General features: G+C 46.0%; 1 protein-coding gene across 3 annotated transcripts in view; it reads right to left on the reverse strand.

The window, feature by feature from the left end:
- Nucleotides 1-21,433, reverse strand: part of SEC24B (SEC24 homolog B, COPII component) — a 118,215-nt gene that overhangs the window by 47,220 nt on the left and 49,562 nt on the right. For all 3 annotated transcript variants that reach the window (XM_077278974.1, XM_077278981.1, XM_077278975.1), the window contains 5 exons: nt 21,286-21,409; nt 19,071-19,229; nt 9,243-9,416; nt 6,494-6,604; nt 2,814-2,989 (listed from right to left, as the gene is read on the reverse strand). In XM_077278974.1, the coding sequence (XP_077135089.1) occupies nt 2,814-2,989; nt 6,494-6,604; nt 9,243-9,416; nt 19,071-19,229; nt 21,286-21,409 (744 nt within the window). The remainder of the gene's footprint in view (nt 1-2,813; nt 2,990-6,493; nt 6,605-9,242; nt 9,417-19,070; nt 19,230-21,285; nt 21,410-21,433) is intronic.

The following is a 21,433-nucleotide window of genomic DNA, read 5'->3' on the forward strand; positions in this document are numbered from 1 at the left end:
CAAGTCTTAATCACAGAGAGAGAGAGGAGAGGGAAAGATGGTGCAGGTCAACGCTGCAAGGAACTAACACAGATGCAAGCTGCTTAGCTTCATTATGTTAGATAAGGATGGCTCATTTCAAAAGAATGTTTAGATGAAAAAAAAAAACAGTAAGTTTTGCAGATGGGGATTGAGAGTGAGATTATGTAAAAAAAAAAAAAAGGCTATTTTTCAGTATCCTCATCAGTTTTGTTCTGTGTGTGTGATCTGTTAAAGAAAAAAAAAAGAAAAAAAAAAAAGGAACTAGCACCACAAAATGAAGCAAGTGTAAACAGGCACAAGTGTCAGGGACTGCATTACATACCATGCAGTGGTACTCTATGTGCTAAAATATATGCAAATCCAATAGGGTGCATATAAATCCAATAAACTGGAAGCGACACTAAGGTATAGGACATATGGCTGGTGCGGAGCACTCTGCACAGGCGATATCTCTAACACAGGATGTGTTTGCCTTTGCACCTACAGCCTTCAATCAGACTCAGCGACTCATGACAAAAGACCTGTGATGGATTAAAGTGTCCTATACCTTAAGGTACCTTCACACTAAACGATATCGCTAGCGATCCGTGACGTTGCAGCGTCCTGGCTAGAGATATCGTTTAGTTTGACACGCAGCAGCGATCAGGATCCTGCTGTGATATCTCTGGTCGTTGAACAAAGTTCAGAACTTTATTTGGTCGTCAGACCGGCGTGTATCGTCGTGTTTGACACCAAAAGCAACGATGCCAGCAATGTTTTACACTGGTAACCAGGGTAAACATCGGGTTACTAAGCGCAGGGCCGCGCTTAGTAACCCGATGTTTACCCTGGTTACCATTGTAAATGTAAAAAAAACAAACAGTACATACTCACCTTCGCATCCCCCGGCGTCCGCTTCCCACACTGACTGAGCGCCGGCCCTAACAGCAGAGCGGTGACGTCACCGCTCTGCTGTTAGGGCCGGCGCTCAGTCAGTGCAGGAAGCGGACGCCGGGGGACGCGAATGTAAGTATGTAGCGTTTGTTTTTTTTACATTTTACGCTGGTAACCAGGGTAAACATCGGGTTACTAAGCGCGGCCCTGCGCTTAGCAACCCGATGTTTACCCTGGTTACCCGGGGGCCTCGGCATCGTTGGTCGCTGGAGAGCGGTCTGTGTGAAAGCTCTCCAGCGATCAAACAGCGACTCTGCAGCGATCGGCATCGTTGTCGCTATCGCTGCAGCGTCGCTTAATGTGAAGGTACCTTTAGTGTCGCTTCCACTTTATTGGATATATATGTACCCTATTGGATTTGCATATATTTTAGCACAGAGTACCACTGCACGGTATGTAATGCAGTTCCTGACGCTTGCGCCTGTTTACACTGACTTCATTTTGTACTCTATTGGATTTGCTTCACATCCATGTATATACATCACTGAATAAAATCACCTTGCAAATTATGCCTTGTGAGTAGGCCTGGGAGAGGCATGTTTGATAGAAATGGTTAGGGTCTCATCAAGGAAAGGTCACCTTGTGGTGGCTGGTGGGCACACAAATTTGTGTACCAATTGTGTTCAATTTGTGCACTAAGTACCTTAATTGGTTTTTCTAACATGAAAAATAAAAATGTCTGTATAAAATAAAACTAAGGGTTTTCAAAAACTTATCACCAGCTTAATGAAAAACGGCAGCACTTGGATGACACACGAGAGGCATTCAAGTGCCATCAGCCATTTTTCTATAGCATTTCAAGTCAATGAGCGAGTCTAATCTGCAGATCAGACTGTGCGCTAACAACAAAAGAATAACAAAAAAAGATATAGGCCCTCTGCAGAATAACTATGTAAGCCACAAGTTCCCATTATGGCCTCCTTCACATACTTTCTTCAGCATCATGCTACAGGCTGGGATTCATTAAGAATAGTGTTTTGACTCTCTTACGGTACGTTCACATTTGCGTTGTGCGCCGCAGCGTCGGCGCCGCAGCGCACAACGCAAACAAAAATGCAGCAAAACGCATGCACAACGCTGCGTTTTGCGCCGCATGCGTCCTTTTTTTAATTGATTTTGGACGCAGCAAAAATGCAACTTGCTGCGTCCTCTGCGCCCGGACGCGGGCGCCGCAGCGACGCAAAACGCAAGTGCGACGCATGTCCATGCGCCCCCATGTTAAATATAGGGGCGCATGACGCATGCGGCGCCGCCCGCCGCTAATGTGAACGTAGCATTAATGAGCGACATGCGGGAGTAATATGCACCAAAAGTCATGAAATCACATGATAAAATTGGTGCATGTTATCATGGTGTGTGCCTCAGGTGTTCCTGGCTAGAGATATTACTCCAGCAAAATTTCTGGAGTAAGGAGTAAGAAATGATGCCACGTTTGATAACTTTAATGGTTGGCTGTAGCCATGCCCTCACTCCTCCCCAGCTATGCCCATTTTGGCGGAGCGGCCCAAATCAGGTGTGAAAATGCTACAAATTGCAACATTTTTGTGCAACTTTGCATTGTGCAAATCTTTTGGGACTTTTCAAAGTGTTGTATGAGCTGGCAAAACACTGATGAATCGGGGCCTTAATCTTTATAGTGAAAAGTCTACATACAATAGCGGCAGTTTTATCAAAACGCGCATTTTTTTTTTTTTTTAAATAAAAGTTTGCTAGGATTCGATCCTCCAAATTTACTAAGAAATTAGTGCCTATTTGGAGGACCTTGGGGGCTGCCTCTGGTGAAAGATTTTGGAGGCCTCTGCTTTAGATTCAGCCAAAAATACTAAAGACTGGTTTCGTTATAAAATGTTTTCACTCACCTGCTTAAGAAGAGCCAAAATATATAAGGGGAAAAGTTTCAGAGAAGTGGGCGCAATGAGAGTGGACTGCTGCAGGTTTGAAAGTGTAGACTTGTAGGAGGACAGTGAGTCTACCACTGCGTTCACCAAGGCATCTCTAGCATCAGAAAGACTGGATGTCACTGACCGATCTACAGCTGCAAAAACATAGAAGAGAGATGAAGAAAAGCAGATGGCAGGCCGACTCTGTAGCTACTGAACGGTATTCAACCACCTCAGCAGAGCCATTCACATAGCACCATTCATGGAAACAACATAGTGTCATGTTCCAGACATGAATACACTCAAGATGCACGCAAAATACTAAAGATCTATTTTATATCCTCTATGACAGCCAACATAAAAAAAAAGTTACAAGCTAAAAAATATGTCCTTAAAGGGAACCTGTCACCCCCCCCCCCAGGCGTTTGAAACTAAAAGAGCCATCTTGTGCAGCAGTAATGCTGCATTCTGACAAGGTGGCTCTTTTAGTTCTGGGTTGTAACTGCAGAAATAATCCATTTTGTAATTTGTCCTAAATACCTTTCTTCAGTTAAGGAGGCAGGCCTTCCCCCCCTGCTGCAGACGCCACACAGCCGTCACTCAATTCTTCTTGGCGCCTCCTCCTCACCGCTGTTTTGAAATGAGCCGGCGCCTGCGCTCTTTTTTCCTGCCTGGTGCAGGTGCAGTGAGCGCTGCCCGTCCGTCCTCATATGCAGCCCAGCTGACTGCGCCTGTGCAGCCGCCCTGCCTGTGAATCCCCGCCCCGTAGTATGAATAAATAAGAAGACATTGCGGGGCTGGGATTTACAGTTTACAGGCAGGGCGGCCGCACAGGCGCAGTCAGCTAGACTGCATATGAGGACAGACGGGCAGCGCTCACTGCGCCTGCCCAAGGCAGGGGAAAAGAGCGCAGGCGCCGGATCATTTCAAAACAGCGGTGAGGAGGAGGCGCCAAGAATACTTGAGTGACGGCTGTGTGGCGTCTGCAGCAGGGGGGAAAGGCCTGCCTCCAGGACTGAAGAAAAGGTATTTTCTGACAAATTACAAAACTGATTATTTCTCTAGCTACAGCACCCAGAACTAAAAGAACCACCTTGTCAGAATGCAGCATTACTGCTGCACAAGATGGCTCTTTTAGTTTGAAACGACTGGGGGGGGGGGGGGGGTGACAGGTTCCCTTTAAAGGGGTATTCGCAACTTGTCCCTTAAGCAGCCATGAGCAGTGCAGTTTCTTCACTTCCTGGCTTCTAGCATGGCGGGCTGTCCTCCTCGAGTGAGATATGATGAAGTGAAAAACTATAAAGCTCAGCACAACGTCTGCTGTAACACATTCAGCTAGCAATGGTTTGCTGTATGTCTGCACTGTTATCACTGTATTTACACAGATAATAAGACATTTAGACAAGCACACAACTCTGGACAGGGAGAGCAGAGAGCCGACTTGCTCTGGAAGCTCTATACTGGTAATGATGCAAGTTAGGGAGAGGGAGGCAAGTAGAACTGCTGTATACAAATCAATGACGTGGAGAGTCTTCGCGAGTGTATGTTAAAGCGAACTGGTCATCAGGATTTTGCTAAGTATACTACAGGCACTGTCAGGTCAGCGCCATTATACTGATTAAAATGATCCCTTGGATGATGACATCCGTCTTGTGGTTGTGGTTTAATCTGTATTTGCAGTTTTCAGTAAATGAGATTCTCGTGCTTTGGGGTGGGCCTGTGGGCGGTCCTTTATTTGGTGCCCTCTTCTTATATTCATCCTTATGGGCTTAAGACAGGTCACTGATCCCTCACTGACCTGCCACCCATTTTACATAAGTCATATAATATTATTGTTGGCTTTAAAAAAGAAAAAAAAAAAACGTAACTTCAGCAAAGTGGCCCCGATGCATGTGCAGTAACATCCATAGCTTGCCGATAGATGCAACTGCGCATGCGCCGACGCCATTTTGAAGTTAATTTTTTTTTCTAACCCCACAATATTATATCTATTATGTAAAATAGGGGGCAGGTCACTGTGGGACCAGTGACCTGTCATGTAAGCCCGTAAGGATGCATATGTAATCAGAGCACCACATGAAGCATCCGAATCTCATTAACTGAAAACTACAAATACACATTAAACAACAACCACAAGACGGATTTCATCAACCAAGGTATCATTTTAATAAGTATAACAGCACCAACCTGACACTGTCTGTAGTTTACTTAGCAAAATCCTGATGATAGACTCGCTTTAAGAGTTAAGGCTGTAGAGGCCAGTTTCCATGGAAACAAGTTGCACACCAAGATAAAATCTCTTATTGAAGGAGGATGACATCAGGTAGAAAAAGCAAATCAATTTTCAAACTTGCTTATTTTTGTGCTGCCTAATTAAATAAGTGCGCAGTATGCTTGCCCAAAGGCGGGCAAAGCCGAAAAGCAGTACGGCGCAGTACTGGCGCATGCTCAATACTGCTTTTCGGCTTTGCCCGCAATTGGGCAAGCATACTGCGCACGCACGAGGTCACATTGCAATGCGCACGCGCAAAGTCTGTACGCGCTCTGCGAGATTCACAGCGAAGAATGCATACAGCAAGACGAAGAGGGGTGGAGTGAGGGAACAGAGGCAGCGCCCATCGGACCGGGCCGAACAGATTAACATACAGCACGGGGCAAATTAAAAAGGTTTTTATGGGTGATGCATGGGGTGTCGGGGGGTTTCAAATGTAGATGTGGAATGCATACCTGACAAGCAATTAAATGATATTTTTAGCTGATCGAGCAAAAAAGTGGTGACAAGTTCCCTTTAAAAAGAGAATATATACACATGGAAAATATTTTCCTATTTAAACTATATACACACACACACACATCATGACAATGACATCCTTACACAAATACCATCTCAAATACTTTACCATCATTTGCTATTAAGCGGATATTTTATAACTATGACATATGCTGCATCTTAATGGCATAATGGGGTCACTGAGAAATTTCTTTTAACATTCCTAATACAGCTTGCTAAGCAAGTCCTGGTTATGTCAGAAAAGCTTTGGAAAAGCAGCACATGTTTAGGCAAGTTAGCATTGTGCCTTAATTCTCAGAAATTAAGCAATATTATAAAAATATAACAAGCTTAAGAGTGTATAAGTATGTATACACACATGCAAACAGGGAGAAAGAGGACTAAACTCTAGTGCTACATATTCAATGTAGCAATCGTAAAAGCCAATATCAACCTTAACAAAGGGCCTTGCCATAGGATGTAGGGTAAAAAGCCAAAATAGACACTCCATTGGCAGACATGTTTTGGGGTGTTTGCCCCTAATCAGCGCAAAGCAGGAGAACTGGTTTGGCTAGTTATGAGGCCTCCGACAGGGAGTTTCAGGAGTACAGTTTATCCATTTGGAGAGTGCCAAGTCTGTGTAAGGAGGTTTCTAAGCATATGTGTAGCAGTGTGTATGGATTATATATGTATGCACACATACACGTGTCTCTGTGTGCATCCATTTGTGTGTACAGAGCGTGTATATTTATATGAAGTCATACTGATATTATAAACTGCAGTTACAGCTACTTATTATTATTTAGTATATATATTTTACATACAAGATGCTTTGCTGACAGCTTTGATAAACATCTACATTCTGATTAAGAAATACATAAGATCTCACCCATGTTTGCCAAGAGACAAGTAGTAGCCTGAACATCTACTCCTGCAAACACATCAGGTAGCGAATTCACCACGGGCAGGCACAAGGTGTGCACACGTATCCTCCGCTGGCCTGCATGCGAGGAACAAGATTGCATTACATTTAAAAGGGGATCTTTGAACCCATTCTACCTTCCTCAACCAAATTGTGTGTGTGTGCTGGTAATTAGAAAAGGAAAAGATATCTTTGCACTGTGTTAGTCAGTAGCTAGAAATATATTTGGAACATTTCACTTTACCAAATAAATACACTGTTCAAAAAAATAAAGTGAACACTAAAATCCCACATCCTAGATATCACTGAATGAAATATTCCAATTGTAAATCTTTATTCATTACATAGTGGAATTTGTTGAGAACAATAAAACCTAAAAATGATCAACGTAAATCACAACTAATATCCCACGGAGGTCTGGAGTTGGAATAATGCTCAAAATCAAAGTGGAAAATGAAGTTACAGGCTGATCCAACTTCAGTGGAAAAGCCTCAAGACAAGGAAATGATGCTCAGTAGTGTGTGTGGCCTCCACGTTTCTGTATGACCTCCCTACAACGCCTGGGCATGCTTCTGATGAGGCGGCGGATGGTTTCCTGAGGGATCTCCTTCCAGACCTGGACTATAGCATCCACCAACTCCTGGATAGTCTGTGGTCAACGTGACGTTGGTGGATGGTGTGAGACATGATGTCCCAGATGTGTTCAATTGGATTCAGGTCTGGGGAATGGGCGGGCCAGTCCATAGCTTCAATGCCTTCATCTTGCAGGAACTGCTGACGCACTCCAGCCACATGAGGTCTGGCATTGTCTTGCATTAGGAGGAACCCAGGGCCAACCGCACAAGCATATGGTCTCACAAGGGGTCTGAGGATCTCATCTAGGTACCTAATGGCAGTCAGGCTACCTCTGGCGAGCACATGGAGGGCTGTGCGGTCCTCCAAAGAAATGCCACCCCACACCATTACTGACCCACTGCCAAACTGGTCATGCTGAAGGATGTTGCAGGCAGCAGATCGCTCTCCACGGTTTCTCCAGACTCGGTCACGTCTGTCACATATGCTGAGTGTGAACCTGCTTTCATCTGTGAAGAACACAGGGTGCCGGTGGTGAATTTGCCAATCGTGGTGTTCTGTGGCAAATGCCAAGTGTCCTGCATGGTGTTGGGCTGTGAGCACAACCCCCATCTGTGGACGTCGGGCACTCAGACCATCCTCATGGAGTCGGTTTCTAACCGTTTTTGCAGACACATGCACATTTGTGGCCTGCTGGAGGTCATTTTGCAGGGCTCTGGCAGTGCTCCTCCTGTTCCTCCTTGCACAAAGGCTGAGGTAGCGGTCCTGCTGCTGGGTTGTTGCCCTCCTACGGCCCCCTCCACATCTCCTGGTGTACTGACCTGTCTCATGGTAGCGCCAATTGATTGCCAAACAGTGTTGCTTCCTAAGTGAATAGTTTGATTTCACAGAAGTTTGATTTACTTGGAGTTATATTCTGTTGTTTAAGGGTTCCCTTTATTTTTTTGAGCAGTGTACTGTATATACTCAAGTATAAGCCGAGATTTTCAGCCGACTTTTTTGGGCTGAAAGTAACTCTCTCGGCTTATACGCGAGTCATACCGAGGGTCTGCAGGGGAGGGGGAGCGGAGCTGTGTAATAATACTCACCTGCTCCTGGCGCGGTCCCTGCACATCCCTGGTACCCCGGCAGCTTCTCCCTGTAGTGAGCGGTCACATGGTACTGCTCATTACAGTAATGAAAATGGACCCGACTCCACTCCCATAGGGGTGGAGCCGCATATTCATTACTGTAATGAGCGGTACCATGTGACCGCTCACTACAGGAAGAAGCTTCCCGTGCCGGGGAACAGACGTGCAGGGACCTCGCCAGGAGCAGGTGAGTACAACGCAGTGCGCAATATTCACCTGCTCCCCGTTCCACCGTCGGTGCCGCTGCGTCTTCTGCGTCCTCTGCAGTGACACTCAGGTCAGAGGGCGCGGTGACGCGATTAGTGCGCGCCGCCCTCTGCCTGAACGTCAGTGCAGAGGACGGGGAAGAAACAGCGGCGGTGGAACGGGTGAATATAGCAAGTGCCAGGGGCCTGAGAGGTGAGTATGTGATTTTTTTATTTTTTTTAATCACAGCATATGGGGCAAATGTCTGTATGGAGCATCTTATGGGGCCATGTGCAGCATTATATGGGGCAAATATCTGTATGGAGAATCTTATGGGGCCATGTGCAGCATTATATGGGGCAAATATCCCTATGGAGAATCTTATGGGGCCATGTGCAGCATTATACGAGGCAAATATCTGTATGGTGCATCTTATGGGGTCATAATCAACATTTGTGCAGCATTATATGGGGCATCTTTTGGAGCCCATCATAAACTGTATGGAGCATTATATGGGGCCTATTTTGTATGGAGCATCTTATGGGGACATCATGAACTGTATGGAGCATTATATGGGGCTCCTGATTCTATATGGATATTCAAAAACACTTAAACTACTGATGTCTCAATTTTACTTTTATTGGTATCTATTTTTATTTTTGAAATTTACCAGTGGCTGCTGCATTTTCCACCCTAGGCTTATACTTGAGTCATTAAGTTTTCCCAGTTTTTTGTGGCAAAATTAAGGGGGTCGGCTTATACTCGAGTATATACGGTATATATTAATACTTTATAAAATCCCCCCAAAAGCCCTGAGAAAGAACTACCTTTGCTAGACGTGTAGAGAAGGGCCACTTGACAACATGCCAAGGAACTGTCCGTCAGACTTTCTTCTAAAGACATCTGCACTGCAAATCCAGCATCCTCACTGATGTTGGCAAGTGATAACAGGTCCGTTGACCGCACAAAAAAATTTCCATGGAAAGTATGTATTGAGAGGCCTAAAACAGAGCAAACATGCGTGACACAACATATACTACACCAGAAAAGCCTCAATGACAGATGCCTCTCTTAGTATTATACAATGGCATTGTGCTAACAAAATGGACACAGAGAGAGATCATTATGTGCAAGTATCTAGTGGGGAAGACACCACTTTTATTATTTCCCTATAGTAAATCGGAGCTATGGAAATCAGATTTAGATGCCAAATAACATTCGGAGCATGGAGCTTAGTGCACAGTAACCTACAGGCAGGCATCTACTAGGCTCCCTCTACTGGTAGCTGCGGGTAACAACATGTTATGTTATAACCATGCAGTAAGTAATTACTAGGATGGACGGTCACTTTAAAAAGTGATCACAAAGGAGGAGCATTATTTGTATCCACATCCAAGTCAAATACAGCCTTGAGGAAGCAGAGCATTTTAGACAGAAGTAATGTTCTTCTCTCCTGGCAGAACTAACCTTTCATTTTAGACACCCGAAGCCTAGGAATTTTTTATGGTGTATATATCTTAGCACTGGATATATACTATGGGGATCAGGTAAAAATAAATCTACCATTACTAAGCCATTTAATGACTATAAATATACAAAAAATGTATTACACAGAGAGCAACTGTTGGACCTAGCCAGCTTATGCAATGCATATGGGGCCTCTCAACTCTCCCCCCTCCCCCAAAAAGATGTCAGCGGAGAGAAGGATCTGGCTACTGGAATTTCAGAGGGAAGATGAGATGGGGAGTGTGTGTGGAGGAATAGTGAGGCCAGCTTCAGCAAATGTTCACTGCCCGTGTCTCACAAACATGCTAAGAATGGCCATAGGGGATGGAGAGGACGAATGTCATGCAGACCACTCCAACCTGCCACACTCCAGATCACAACCACCAGGTGGCCCTGAAAGCCACAGGCAGTCATCACATGCTGGGGGTCTTCGATTCTTACAATGTGTGTGTATTTATAAATATAAGATTGCACACACACATTCAAATTACGGACGCGCTGAAAGGATCAGAATAAACTGTGTAAAATCCATCTGTAGCTTCGGTTTTAGGCCCTGTTCACACTGTGCCTCTGCATTGTGTCTGATGGATCCGTCACAATCCCCCAAAATGGGATTCAGACTAACCTCTGATGGGGCCAGAAGACAATGACAAACGGAATTCAAATGTCTACATTTCTGTGCCAAACAGACACATTCAGAGAAAAAACAAAAAACAAAACACCATTTGAACACGGTTTGCGTCACTGCATTCTATGGCTCCATCGGATCTACTCCATTGGCAGTTCTGCATTATGGGCAGCATGGTGGCTCAGTGGTTAGCACTGTTGCTTTGCAGCGCTGGGATCCTGGGTTCAAATCCCACCAAGGACAACATCTGCAAGGTGTTTGTTTGTTCTCCCTGTTTGGTGTGGGTTTCCTCCAGGTTCTCCGGTTTCCTCCCATACTCCAATGACCTAGTAATAGGGAATTTAGACTGTCAACCCCAATGGGAGCAGCAATGATGTCTGTAAAGTGCTGCGGAATCTGCAAACCATCTATCTATATAATTGTCTAAGGGTCACTTCCGTCTGTCTGTCTGTCTGTAACGGAAATCCCGCGTCGCTGATTGGTCGTGGCCCGCCGGCCGCGACCAATCAGCGACAGGCACGGTCCGGCTGCGAATTCGCCCCTTCCTACTCTCCGTCAGTGCCCCCTCCAGTCAGCGCTCACACAGGGTTAATGGCTGCGTTACACCGCGTTATGCCGCGGTGTAACGCAGTCCTTTAAAGGGAACCTGTCACCCCCAAAATCGATGGTGAGGTAAGCTCACCGTCATCAGGGGCTTATCTACAGCATTCTGTAATGCTGTAGATAAGCCCCCGATGTATCCTGAAAGAGGAGAAAAAGACGTTAGATTATACTCACCCAGGGGCGGTCCCACTGCGGTCCGGATCCGATGAGTGTCTCAGGTCCGGTCCGGAGCCTCCCATCTTTATTCCATGACGTCCTCTTCTGGTCTTCATGCCGCGGCTGCGGCGCAGGCGTACTTTATCTGCCCTGTTGAGGGCAGAGCAAAGTACTGCAGTGCGCAGGCGCCGGGCCTCTCTGATCAGTCCTGGCGCCTGCGCACTGCAGTACTTTGCTCTGCCCTCAACAGGGGAGACAAAGTACGCCTGTGCTGCGGCGTGAAGACCAGAAGAGGACGTCATGGAATGAAGATAGGAGGCACCGGACCAGAGACACCCATCGGAGCGGGACCGCCCCTGAGTGAGTATAATCTAACGTCACATCGGGGGCTTATCTACAGCATTACAGAATGCTGTAAATAAGCTCCTGATCACGGTGAGCTTACCTCACCATCGATTTTGGGGGTGACAGGTTCCCTTTAAAGCTGCTATTAACCCTGTGTGACCAACTTTTTACTATAGTAAAAAGATCTAATGTTAAAAATAATTAAAAAAAAAATGAAAAATCATTATTTTCTCACCTTCTGGTGCCTTTCCCGCTCCTCCGGGTCCATGCATTGCGGTCTCGCGAGACCGCTACGTCATCATCTCGCGAGACCGCAATGCATTCTTGGACCGAAGCGTCGCGAGGAGCATCGCTAAACACCTGGCCTGGATCCGGGGGTCGCCGGAAGGTGAGTATATAACTATTTTTTATTTTAATTCTTTTTTTTAACAGTGATATGGTGCCTACATTGCTATATATACTACATGGGCTGTGCTATACGCTGCGTGGGCTGTGCTATACGCTGCGTGGGCTGTGCTATACGCTGCGTGGGCTGTGCTATACGCTGCGTGGGCTGTGCTATACGCTGCGTGGGCTGTGCTATACGCTGCGTGGGCTGTGCTATACGCTGCGTGGGCTGTGCTATACGCTGCGTGGGCTGTGCTATACGCTGCGTGGGCTGTGCTATACGCTGCGTGGGCTGTGCTATACGCTACGTGCCTGTGCTATACGCTACGTGCCTGTGCTATACGCTACGTGGCCTGTGCTATACGCTACGTGGCCTGTGCTATACGCTACGTGGCCTGTGCTATACGCTACGTGGCCTGTGCTATACGCTACGTGGCCTGTGCTATATGCTACGTGGCCTGTGCTATATGCTACGTGGCCTGTGCTATATGCTATTTGGCTGTGCTATATTTCTCTGCTGTATCTGTGCATCATGAATCGTGGTATGTGTTAAAGAGGGGGGCCCACAGACTCTTTCGCCCGGGGCCCTCAAAAACCTGGAGCCGGCCCTGGCTTCACTGATTGTTTGTGGCGAGCCGGGCGTGACCAATCAGCGACAGGCGCAGTCCGAATCCTGTGTATAAATTGCATTATTCTGAAAACTTCATAAATAAACTATATACATATTCTAGAATACCCGATGTGTTAGAATCGGGCCACCATCTAGTAAGAAATAATGTCTGCAGTGTGAACATGGCCTTAGTAAAGGAGTATGTCACATCTGCGCTACGTTTAGGAAAGGGTGAGGCCCCCACACGCACACGCTATCTGCCAGCTGGCATCTCCATATACATAGATAGCGGTGTGCTAGCATTACTGGACTGATAAGTAGCAGTTTTAGCTCGTATTGTGCGGCAAAAATTATCTCAATTCAGATCAGTATGATTCAGCCGATACATATTTACATAGATTTTTTTTTAATGCTCAAAAAAAAAAAAAAACTAAAAATTTAAGAAGCTTGTAAAAAGAAAATGTTAGTTTGTGTCGGCCTTTTCTGAGACCCATTTGTAACTTTCGGTCAATGCAGTGGTGCATGGGCTTCTTTTTGTGTGGCAAGCTGTTGGTTTTAGTGATAAAAATTTGGGATACATACGACATTTTGAGCATTTTTTTTATTGCATTTTCTTAGGTAGGTGTTTTGATTTCTTTATTGTCTCTATGGCGTTTACCATATGGGTTAACAAATTTTAGATTTTGATAGACAGGACTTTTACGGACACACTAATACCATATACAATTAGGTCTAGAAATATTTTGATAGTAACAAGTTTTGACATTTTAGCTGTTTAGAAAAACATATTTAAGGTACAGTTATATAATCAATATTGGCGTAAAGTGCAGACTTTCAGTTTTAATTTGAGGGTAATAACATCCTAATTGGAGTAAGGCTACTTTCACACTAGCGTCGGACGAAGCACGACGAATTGCGTCGTTGCGACGTACCGACGCTAGCAGTGAATGCGCCGCACAACGGGGGCAGCGGATGCTGTTTTTCAACGCATCCGCTGCCCCATTGTGAGGTGCGGGGAGGAGGGGGCGGAGTTCCGGCCGCGCATGCGTGGCCAGAAAAGACGGGAACGACGCACCAAAAAACGTTACAAGCAACATTTTTTGGTGGCGACGGTCCGACGCAACCGTGGCAATGCGTCGCTAATGCAAGTCAATGGAGGAAAAACGCATCCTGCAAGCACTTTTGCAGGATGCGTTTTCTCTACAAAACGACGCATAGCGGCGTGCAGTGCACGACGCTAGTGTGAAAGTAGCCTAAGGGTTTAGGAATTACAGCTCTTTAAAGAGAGTCTGTCATCCCCAAAATCGAAGGTGAGCTAAGCCCACAGGCATCAGGGGCTTATCTACAGCATTCTGTAATGCTGTAGATAAGCCCCCGATGTAACCTGAAAGATAAGAAAAAGAGGTTATATTATACTCACCCAGGGGTGGTCCCGCTGCGGTGGGTGTCGCGGTCCAGTCCGGGGCCTCCCATCTTCTTACGATCACGTCCTCCTCTTGTCTTCATGCCGCAGCTCCGGCGCAGGCGTACTTTGTCTCCCCTGTTGAGGGCAGAGCAAAGTACTGCAGTGCGCAGGGAAAGGTCAGAGAGGCCCGGCGCCTGCGCACTGCAGTACTTTGCTCTGCCCTCAACAGGGCAGACAGAGTACGCCTGCGCCGGAGCTGCGGCATGAAGACAAGAAGAGGACGTGATCGTAAGAAGATGGGAGGTCCCGGACCAGACCGCGACACCCATCGGTCCGGACCGCAGCGGGACCGCCCCTGGGTGAGTATAATATAACCTACTTTTCTCATCTTTCAGGATACATCGGGGGCTTATCTACAGCATTCCAGAATGCTGGTGGGCTTAGCTCATCGTCGATTTTGGGGGTGACTGGTTCCCTTTAATCAGCCTGAATAATAGAAAGGCCAGATTAGACTGCCAAAAACATATAAAGAACCCAGCCCAATTCTGGAGAAGTATTCTTTGTACAGATTAAACAAAGATCAATCTGTACCAGAATGATTGGAAGCAGAAAGTATGGAGAAGGCTTGAAAAGGCTCATATTCCAAAAGCACACCACATCCTCTGTATAACATGGTGGAGGCAGTGCATGCATGACTTCAAGTGGCACTGGGTCACTAGTGTTTACTGATGATGTGACCGAAGACAGAAGCAGCCAGATGAATTCTGAAATGTACAGGGTGAGACTTTCTGCTCACATTCATCTAAATGCCGCCAAGGTGATTGGATGGCACTAAACAGTCCAGAGTGACAATGACCCAAAACATATACCACAAAAGTAACCCAGAGGTTTAAAGGGAACCTGTCACCCCCCCCCCCCCCGGCGTTTTTAACTACAAGAGCCACCTTGTGCAGCACTAATGCTGCATTCTGTCAAGGTGGCTCTTTTAGTTCGGGTCCCTGCCAACACTGAAATAATCGTTTCTTTATCGCGTCATTGGGGGACACAGGTAACCATGGGTGTATGCTGCTGTCGCTAGGAGGCAGACACTATGCAAAGAAGGAAGATAGCTCCTCCTCCGCAGTATACACCCACCGACAGGCAGGAAGTACTGTACCTCAGTTTAAGCTTAGTGTCTGTAGGAGGCAGACCTGGATCTGATCTGTGTTTTATTAATCTTTTTCCTTTGTCTTTCAGGTTCTTCAGCTTCAGGGTAACAGGGTGCAATGTCTCACCCTGCTTTCCCACACTTATGCGACCGAGAGAGCAGTGTGGTGTCACCCACATCGCCCACTCTCGGACCCGCAGGCAGGACTTTATCCCGTCACCTTTACTGGTGTTTCAGGGTGATTCCTGGTGGCCAGTCCTTGCCTTTTCCCCTCCTCACCCCTCTCCTCGGAGAGGGCTAAGAGGAAGACGGTGGTCACCAGCGGTGACCTCCCCCCTTCTTGTAAGGGGTTGATGCAGTCTTCTGCACCGTCCGGAGACGGTGCGGGAAGGAGGATCCCAGGTTCCAGTGACCCTCGCACACCCTGAGGGCTCCTGATGTGATCCTCGTCAGTGAAGAGGAATTCGGGACTCACCTTTTACAGGTACGTCCTTTTCTCTGTCCCCGGCAGCTACCCGCCTGCCTCACTGTTTACCAGTGAAGAACTGCGCACAGAATATGGCGTCTCTGAACGACAGCGGCCTCCTTTTTATTCATGCTAGTGCTTCGTTAACGCCCCCACATTAAGCGCGCGTAATTATCGCACATTTTTTTCCCTATCAAGGGGCCTCCTCTCACTGCCCGGTGCAGTCCTCGGGCGGCACAGCCAAGAGGAGGGCCCCTACTCCCTCATACCGGACTAGGACCTTAATTAATGCCATTTTCCGGTCCTGTCATTGCAGGTGCCAAGGCATCGCATAATTGCATGTCCTCTGTTAATTTAGCCCCCGGCTTTGGGCCTTCTCCCGGACTCTGTGTAGCTACGCCCGCTTACCGGGCCCCGGCCAATAAGCGATCGCCATCCGCTTAGCCACGCCCCCTTGCTGGACTCTTGCTGTCCCACACACTGCTCAGACGCCGCTGTGCCTGCATCCTACATTGTGCCACCAATGACTCTTGGACAAAACACCAGGACAAGAATTTCCTGGGAAACCAATGCACACATTGAACAGTCAGCTGAAGCTAAAGGGGACATTGCGCTATTTCTTTGCATAAGCAGTGATTTTACCCAATCGGTGATTCCCCATTGAAATAAAGGCAAAAGGCGACTATGTGATAAAGGCCTTGTTCTGGACGAAATGTCAGCTGTCGCTATACACATCACCGTTTAAATAATAAACGTTCACCTAAAGCAAAAAACTTTCTGTATTATGTGTGCAGTGACTCTATAATTGAACTTGTATTTATGGGACTATTGGCCCCTTTTCACTGGCACCATATAATCACACTATATTGTCGAGTGAGAACCATCAAATACTATACATCTCCTGGAGAAGTCCCTCTACAAGCTGGATCCCATCACAGCTATCCAAGTCTACCTTTCAAGGACTGTTCCTTTTCGTCAATCTGATGCCCTGTTCGTAATCTCTGAGGGTTTTCTTAATGGGTTCCTAGCTTCTAAGTTCACTATTGCCGTGGAGGCATTCCGCATTCAGGACAAACAGCCTCTTCCGAAGGTGAAGGCTCTTCCGGAAGCGAAGGCTCACTCCGCTCTGCGGTGGGGGCCTCCTGGGCTGTTCGTTACCAGGATTTGGCTTTCCAGATTGTAGGGCCGCAACCTGGTCATCTTTGCACTCCTTTGCGAGTTTTTACGGGATTCATACCCATGCCTCATCTGATGCAGACATGGGAAGGAAGGTGCTGCAGGCGGCGGTTTTGCACCGGCTGACCTGAGTCCATTTATTCCTTGAATCTTCCTGTTTCCCACCCTAGGGACTGCTTTGGGACGTACCATGGTTACCTGTGTCCCCCAATGAAGCGATAAAGCAAGAGGGATTTTTGGTACTCACCGTAAAATCTCTTTCTTGGAGCCTTCATTGGGGGACACAGCACCCTCCCTATCTGTTTATACCATTATTTGGGTACAGATGTTGTACCATTATTTGGTCTATGTGCCATCGTTGTTGGATTGGTACATATGTTGAGTTTTTTGTTGCTTCTACTGCTCTAACACTAACTGATGTACTTTGTGCCTGTCGGTGGGTGTATACTGCAAAGGAGGAGCTATCTTCCTTTTTTGCATAGTGTCAGCCTCCCAGCGACAGCAGCATACACCCATGGCCCATGGTTACCTGTGTCCCCCAATGAAGGCTCCAAGAAAGATTTTACGGTGAGTATCAAAAATCCCTTTTTTTTAAATTTGCCCCTCTTACCTGCAGTTTGTTAGGGAGGGGGGGCATATCTTTCCCCCCTGACACAAACGCCTCCCAGCTGTCACTCAGGGCCTCCGTGCGCCGCCTCCATTTCCTTCCTGAATGTCCCGGTGCCTGAGCTGTAAGTTTTTTTTTCTGGCATGCGCAGTTTGCGCTGCCCTTTGACTCCCATCACATGATGGGAACATACAGCGCAGGAAGGAAATGGAGGCGGCGCTTGTAATTGCCGCGGGCACGCCGACTTCTTCACACAATAGCTGGGTATCACTTTATGCCTGTCATGAATTGACTATTCCTATATGATATTCACTTGAGCCTACCAATATAGACTTCCTTGATAAAGGCAGATATGCCGAAATGTCGGATGGATTGATGTCTATATTTTCCTATGTCGGCTGTACAATAAATGGAATATGATATGAACTTATGAACCATTTTAGAAAAATTTTTTTGAGTGCCTAAGATTACCATTTTGTCTCTATTAAGATAGAAATAGCTACAAGCAATAACTGAAGTCAGCTGCAGTAAAGGCCTGGCAAAGCATCACAAAGGAAGAAACCCAGCGTTTGGTGACGTCCATGGTTCCAGACTTCAGGAAGTCATTGCCTGAAAAGGACTCTATAAGTATTAAAAATGAACATTTTATTTATGGTAAAGTTTATCTGTCCAATTACTTTTGAGTACTTGAAATGAGGAGGCTTCGCAGAAAGATAGTTGCAATTTCTAAATTTTTGTTCAACCCCTTTGATTAAACCGGAAAGTCTACAGTTCAATTTCATGTCGGTTGCTTCAGTTTAAATAAAAAATAATGTCAAGCAGAGACCAAATCACAAAGATTCTGTCGCTGGCCAAATATTTCTGGACCTAACTGTATATATTTTTGAAATATATATATTATATATACATATTTAAATAGATTTTTTTTAGCCCTATTAGGGGATCGTCTGATGACTGTCCGACCATGGTACTGCAGTACATCTTTGGTACTCCTGTGTGAGATCAGGAGTACCAACATGGCAGTGATGATGGCCCAGTGGTGCCATGGTAACTCATTAATGCCCTACGATGGAATGGCAGCAGGCAGTTAAAAGTCGTTGCATGTGCACACCAGCAACCGTTCCATGTAAATGCCACTGCAAAATGTGATCAGCAGCATCTAAATAGTTAACAGCAGTAATCAGAGATCCTCTTTGTCTGCTGCTGTTAAGAGACTGACGATGGATAAGTAACGTCGCTGGTATCTACTGTGTGGAGGAAGCTTAACATCACACTCAGTGACGCCAGTGCTGACGTACATGTACATCATTTTGTATAACGGGGATAAAAGATTAAATGAATTTTGATTTAAACATTTATCACCTATCCACAGAAAAGGTAATGGTCTTACCTGTGGAGGTCAAAATGCTCAGAGTCCAAAATTCATGTTAATCGAGCATATGTGTGCGTATGTGATTACATTCCAAGATGTTCAGGAGCAATTGTGCGCATGTGTGCCCACTGGTCCCAGTGAGTGAAGCATTGGTCATATGAGTACTACTATTTAAACAACGGACACTGGACTCCTGTTCTCGTGACACATCCTGGACAAAGGATAACAGAAGCCTAATGATAAATACCTTTAGTACAGCGAATTCTCATTACTGCTTCAAAGCCAATCTTCCTAGTAAGATAATGATCCAGATCTTGCTTTAGTTTATCAGCTTGAGCTGGGTTGTGCTTATGATGGAATGATGGATAGTAGTAGATGCATCCAGCAGAGTATTTCGATATGCAGGCTGAAAAACACAATAGCATAATATTAGTGCATTCTTCCATAATTATAAGAGAATAAATATATAGTCTGCAACTAAATTAGTGTGTAACAAAGATGTTGCCACTGCAGAAAAATGCTGCAATGTCTGGATGAACCCTAAAGCTATATTCATACGCAGAGTTTTCGCAGCATTTCTTTCTGCAGCCAAAACTTGCTCTCTAGGCAGTAAAAACACTGCATTCCAGGAGCAGGTTTTGCTGCTATTTTGGGGAGCCAATTTGTCTACAGTATATGTCAAATAAATGTAGGCTTTATTCACAAAAAAGGCAGCAGAAACATTGCAAAAATGCATTAAAGCCTCTTTGCTGAATTTTTTTTTGAAGACACACGGTCCGCCACAAAACATGGACATTTGATCGGCTCAATAGATTTTAAAGGGTATGTGTTCTATCTGTGAAAACTACGGAATGAACACATAATGAAAAACTGGTGTCTGAATGGGGCCTTACAAGATTTTTAGTGGCAGGCTCTGTCAACAGAATGTATATCTTTTGACCTGGTAACAAAATATTCAAGCCATCTCTTCAGAGAGAAGGACTTGAGCCCTAGTGCTAACTATTGGAAGCAGCAACCCTACAAGTCAATATCAACCCATTAATGAGCCTTGCAATATGACTTAGGATAAAAGCCAAAGTAGAATCCCAATGTGCAGACACAGTGTTTCGGGGGGTATTGCTCCTCGTCAGTGCAGAGTATGAGATCTGATTTGGCTGGGTGAGAGGCTAAGATTTTAACGTAATCGGAAAAATATCTTACTAAGACGTTTTCCGTGACTTTAGGATAGGTCCTCAGTAGAACATCGGTAGGGGTTAAACTTCCCACACCTCCACTGATCAGCTGAATAAATGTGCCATAGTGGAATGGAAATGCAAATAATGAAAGAGAGTTTGCAGTGCCATTCTGTGCCATTTCTAGATGTTCAGAGCTGGTATAAATGGGATTCAGTGTGGACCATAATCTACCAAAGACCACATGAGCGTCCACCGCACTGCTCCTAACAGGCCGTGATCAAGGTCCGGGTGGACTGAAATGTTGGTCATCTTGTAAAGTGCGGTACTCCTAAACAGCAGATGATGGCAGATAAATATTTTCTCCACTGCAATCAAGGAGTGCCAAGGTCTTTCTTAAGGTACCGTCACACTAAGCGACGCTGCAGCGATACAGACAACGATGCCGATCGCTGCAGCGTCGCTGTTTGGTCGCTGGAGAGCTGTCACACAGACCGCTCTCCAGCGACCAACGATGCCGAAGTCCCTGGGTAACCAGGGTAAACATCGGGTTGCTAAGCGCAGGGCCGTGCTTAGTAACCCGATGTTTACCCTGGTTACCAGTGTAAAATGTAAAAAAACAAACACTACATACTCACCTTCGCGTCCCCCGGCGTCCGCTTCCTGCACTGACTGAGTGCCGGCCTTAACAGCAGAGCGGTGACGTCACCGCTGTGCTGTACTTTCATTTTACGGCCAGCGCTCAGTCAGTGCAGGAAGCGGACGCCGGGGGACGCGAAGGTGAGTATGTACTGTTTGTTTTTTTACATTTTACACTGGTAACCAGGGTAAACATCGGGTTACTAAGCGCGGCCCTGCGCTTAGTAACCGGATATTTACCCTGGTTACCATTGTAAAACATCGCTGGTATCGTTGCTTTTGCTGTCAAACACAACGATACACGGCGATCTGACGACCAAATAAAGTTCTGAACTTTAATCAACGACCAGCGATATCACAGCAGGATCCTGATCGCTGCTGCGTGTCAAACACAACGATATCGCTATCCAGGACACTGCAACGTCACGGATCGCTAGCAATATCGTTTAGTGTGAAGGTACCTTTATCCTCTTCTGCAGTGCTGATCGCTGAGGGTGTTGGGAGTCTGATCCCCACAGATCTGATACAGAGGACCTAATCCATAGAATAGTTCATCAATAATAAAGTCAGGGATTATCCCCTTTACCAGTGTATTCTTTTCCAATCACAGAAACAAATACAGAAACTTAAAACGGCTACATGTGTACCAACCTAGCGATGCCAGGTCAGAATACTGTGAACTTAGAAGAAACAAGTCCACAGCAGTTTGCTGTCCGGAGCAATCCAAAGCTAACTTCTTATAGAAATCTGTGGCGGGGCCCAAGTGCTGTATTCCCTGAAAAATAAACAGGAATATATT

The sequence above is a fragment of the Ranitomeya variabilis genome, chromosome 1 (genome assembly GCF_051348905.1).
Source record: "Ranitomeya variabilis isolate aRanVar5 chromosome 1, aRanVar5.hap1, whole genome shotgun sequence".
Classification (NCBI taxonomy): Eukaryota; Metazoa; Chordata; class Amphibia; order Anura; family Dendrobatidae; genus Ranitomeya; species Ranitomeya variabilis.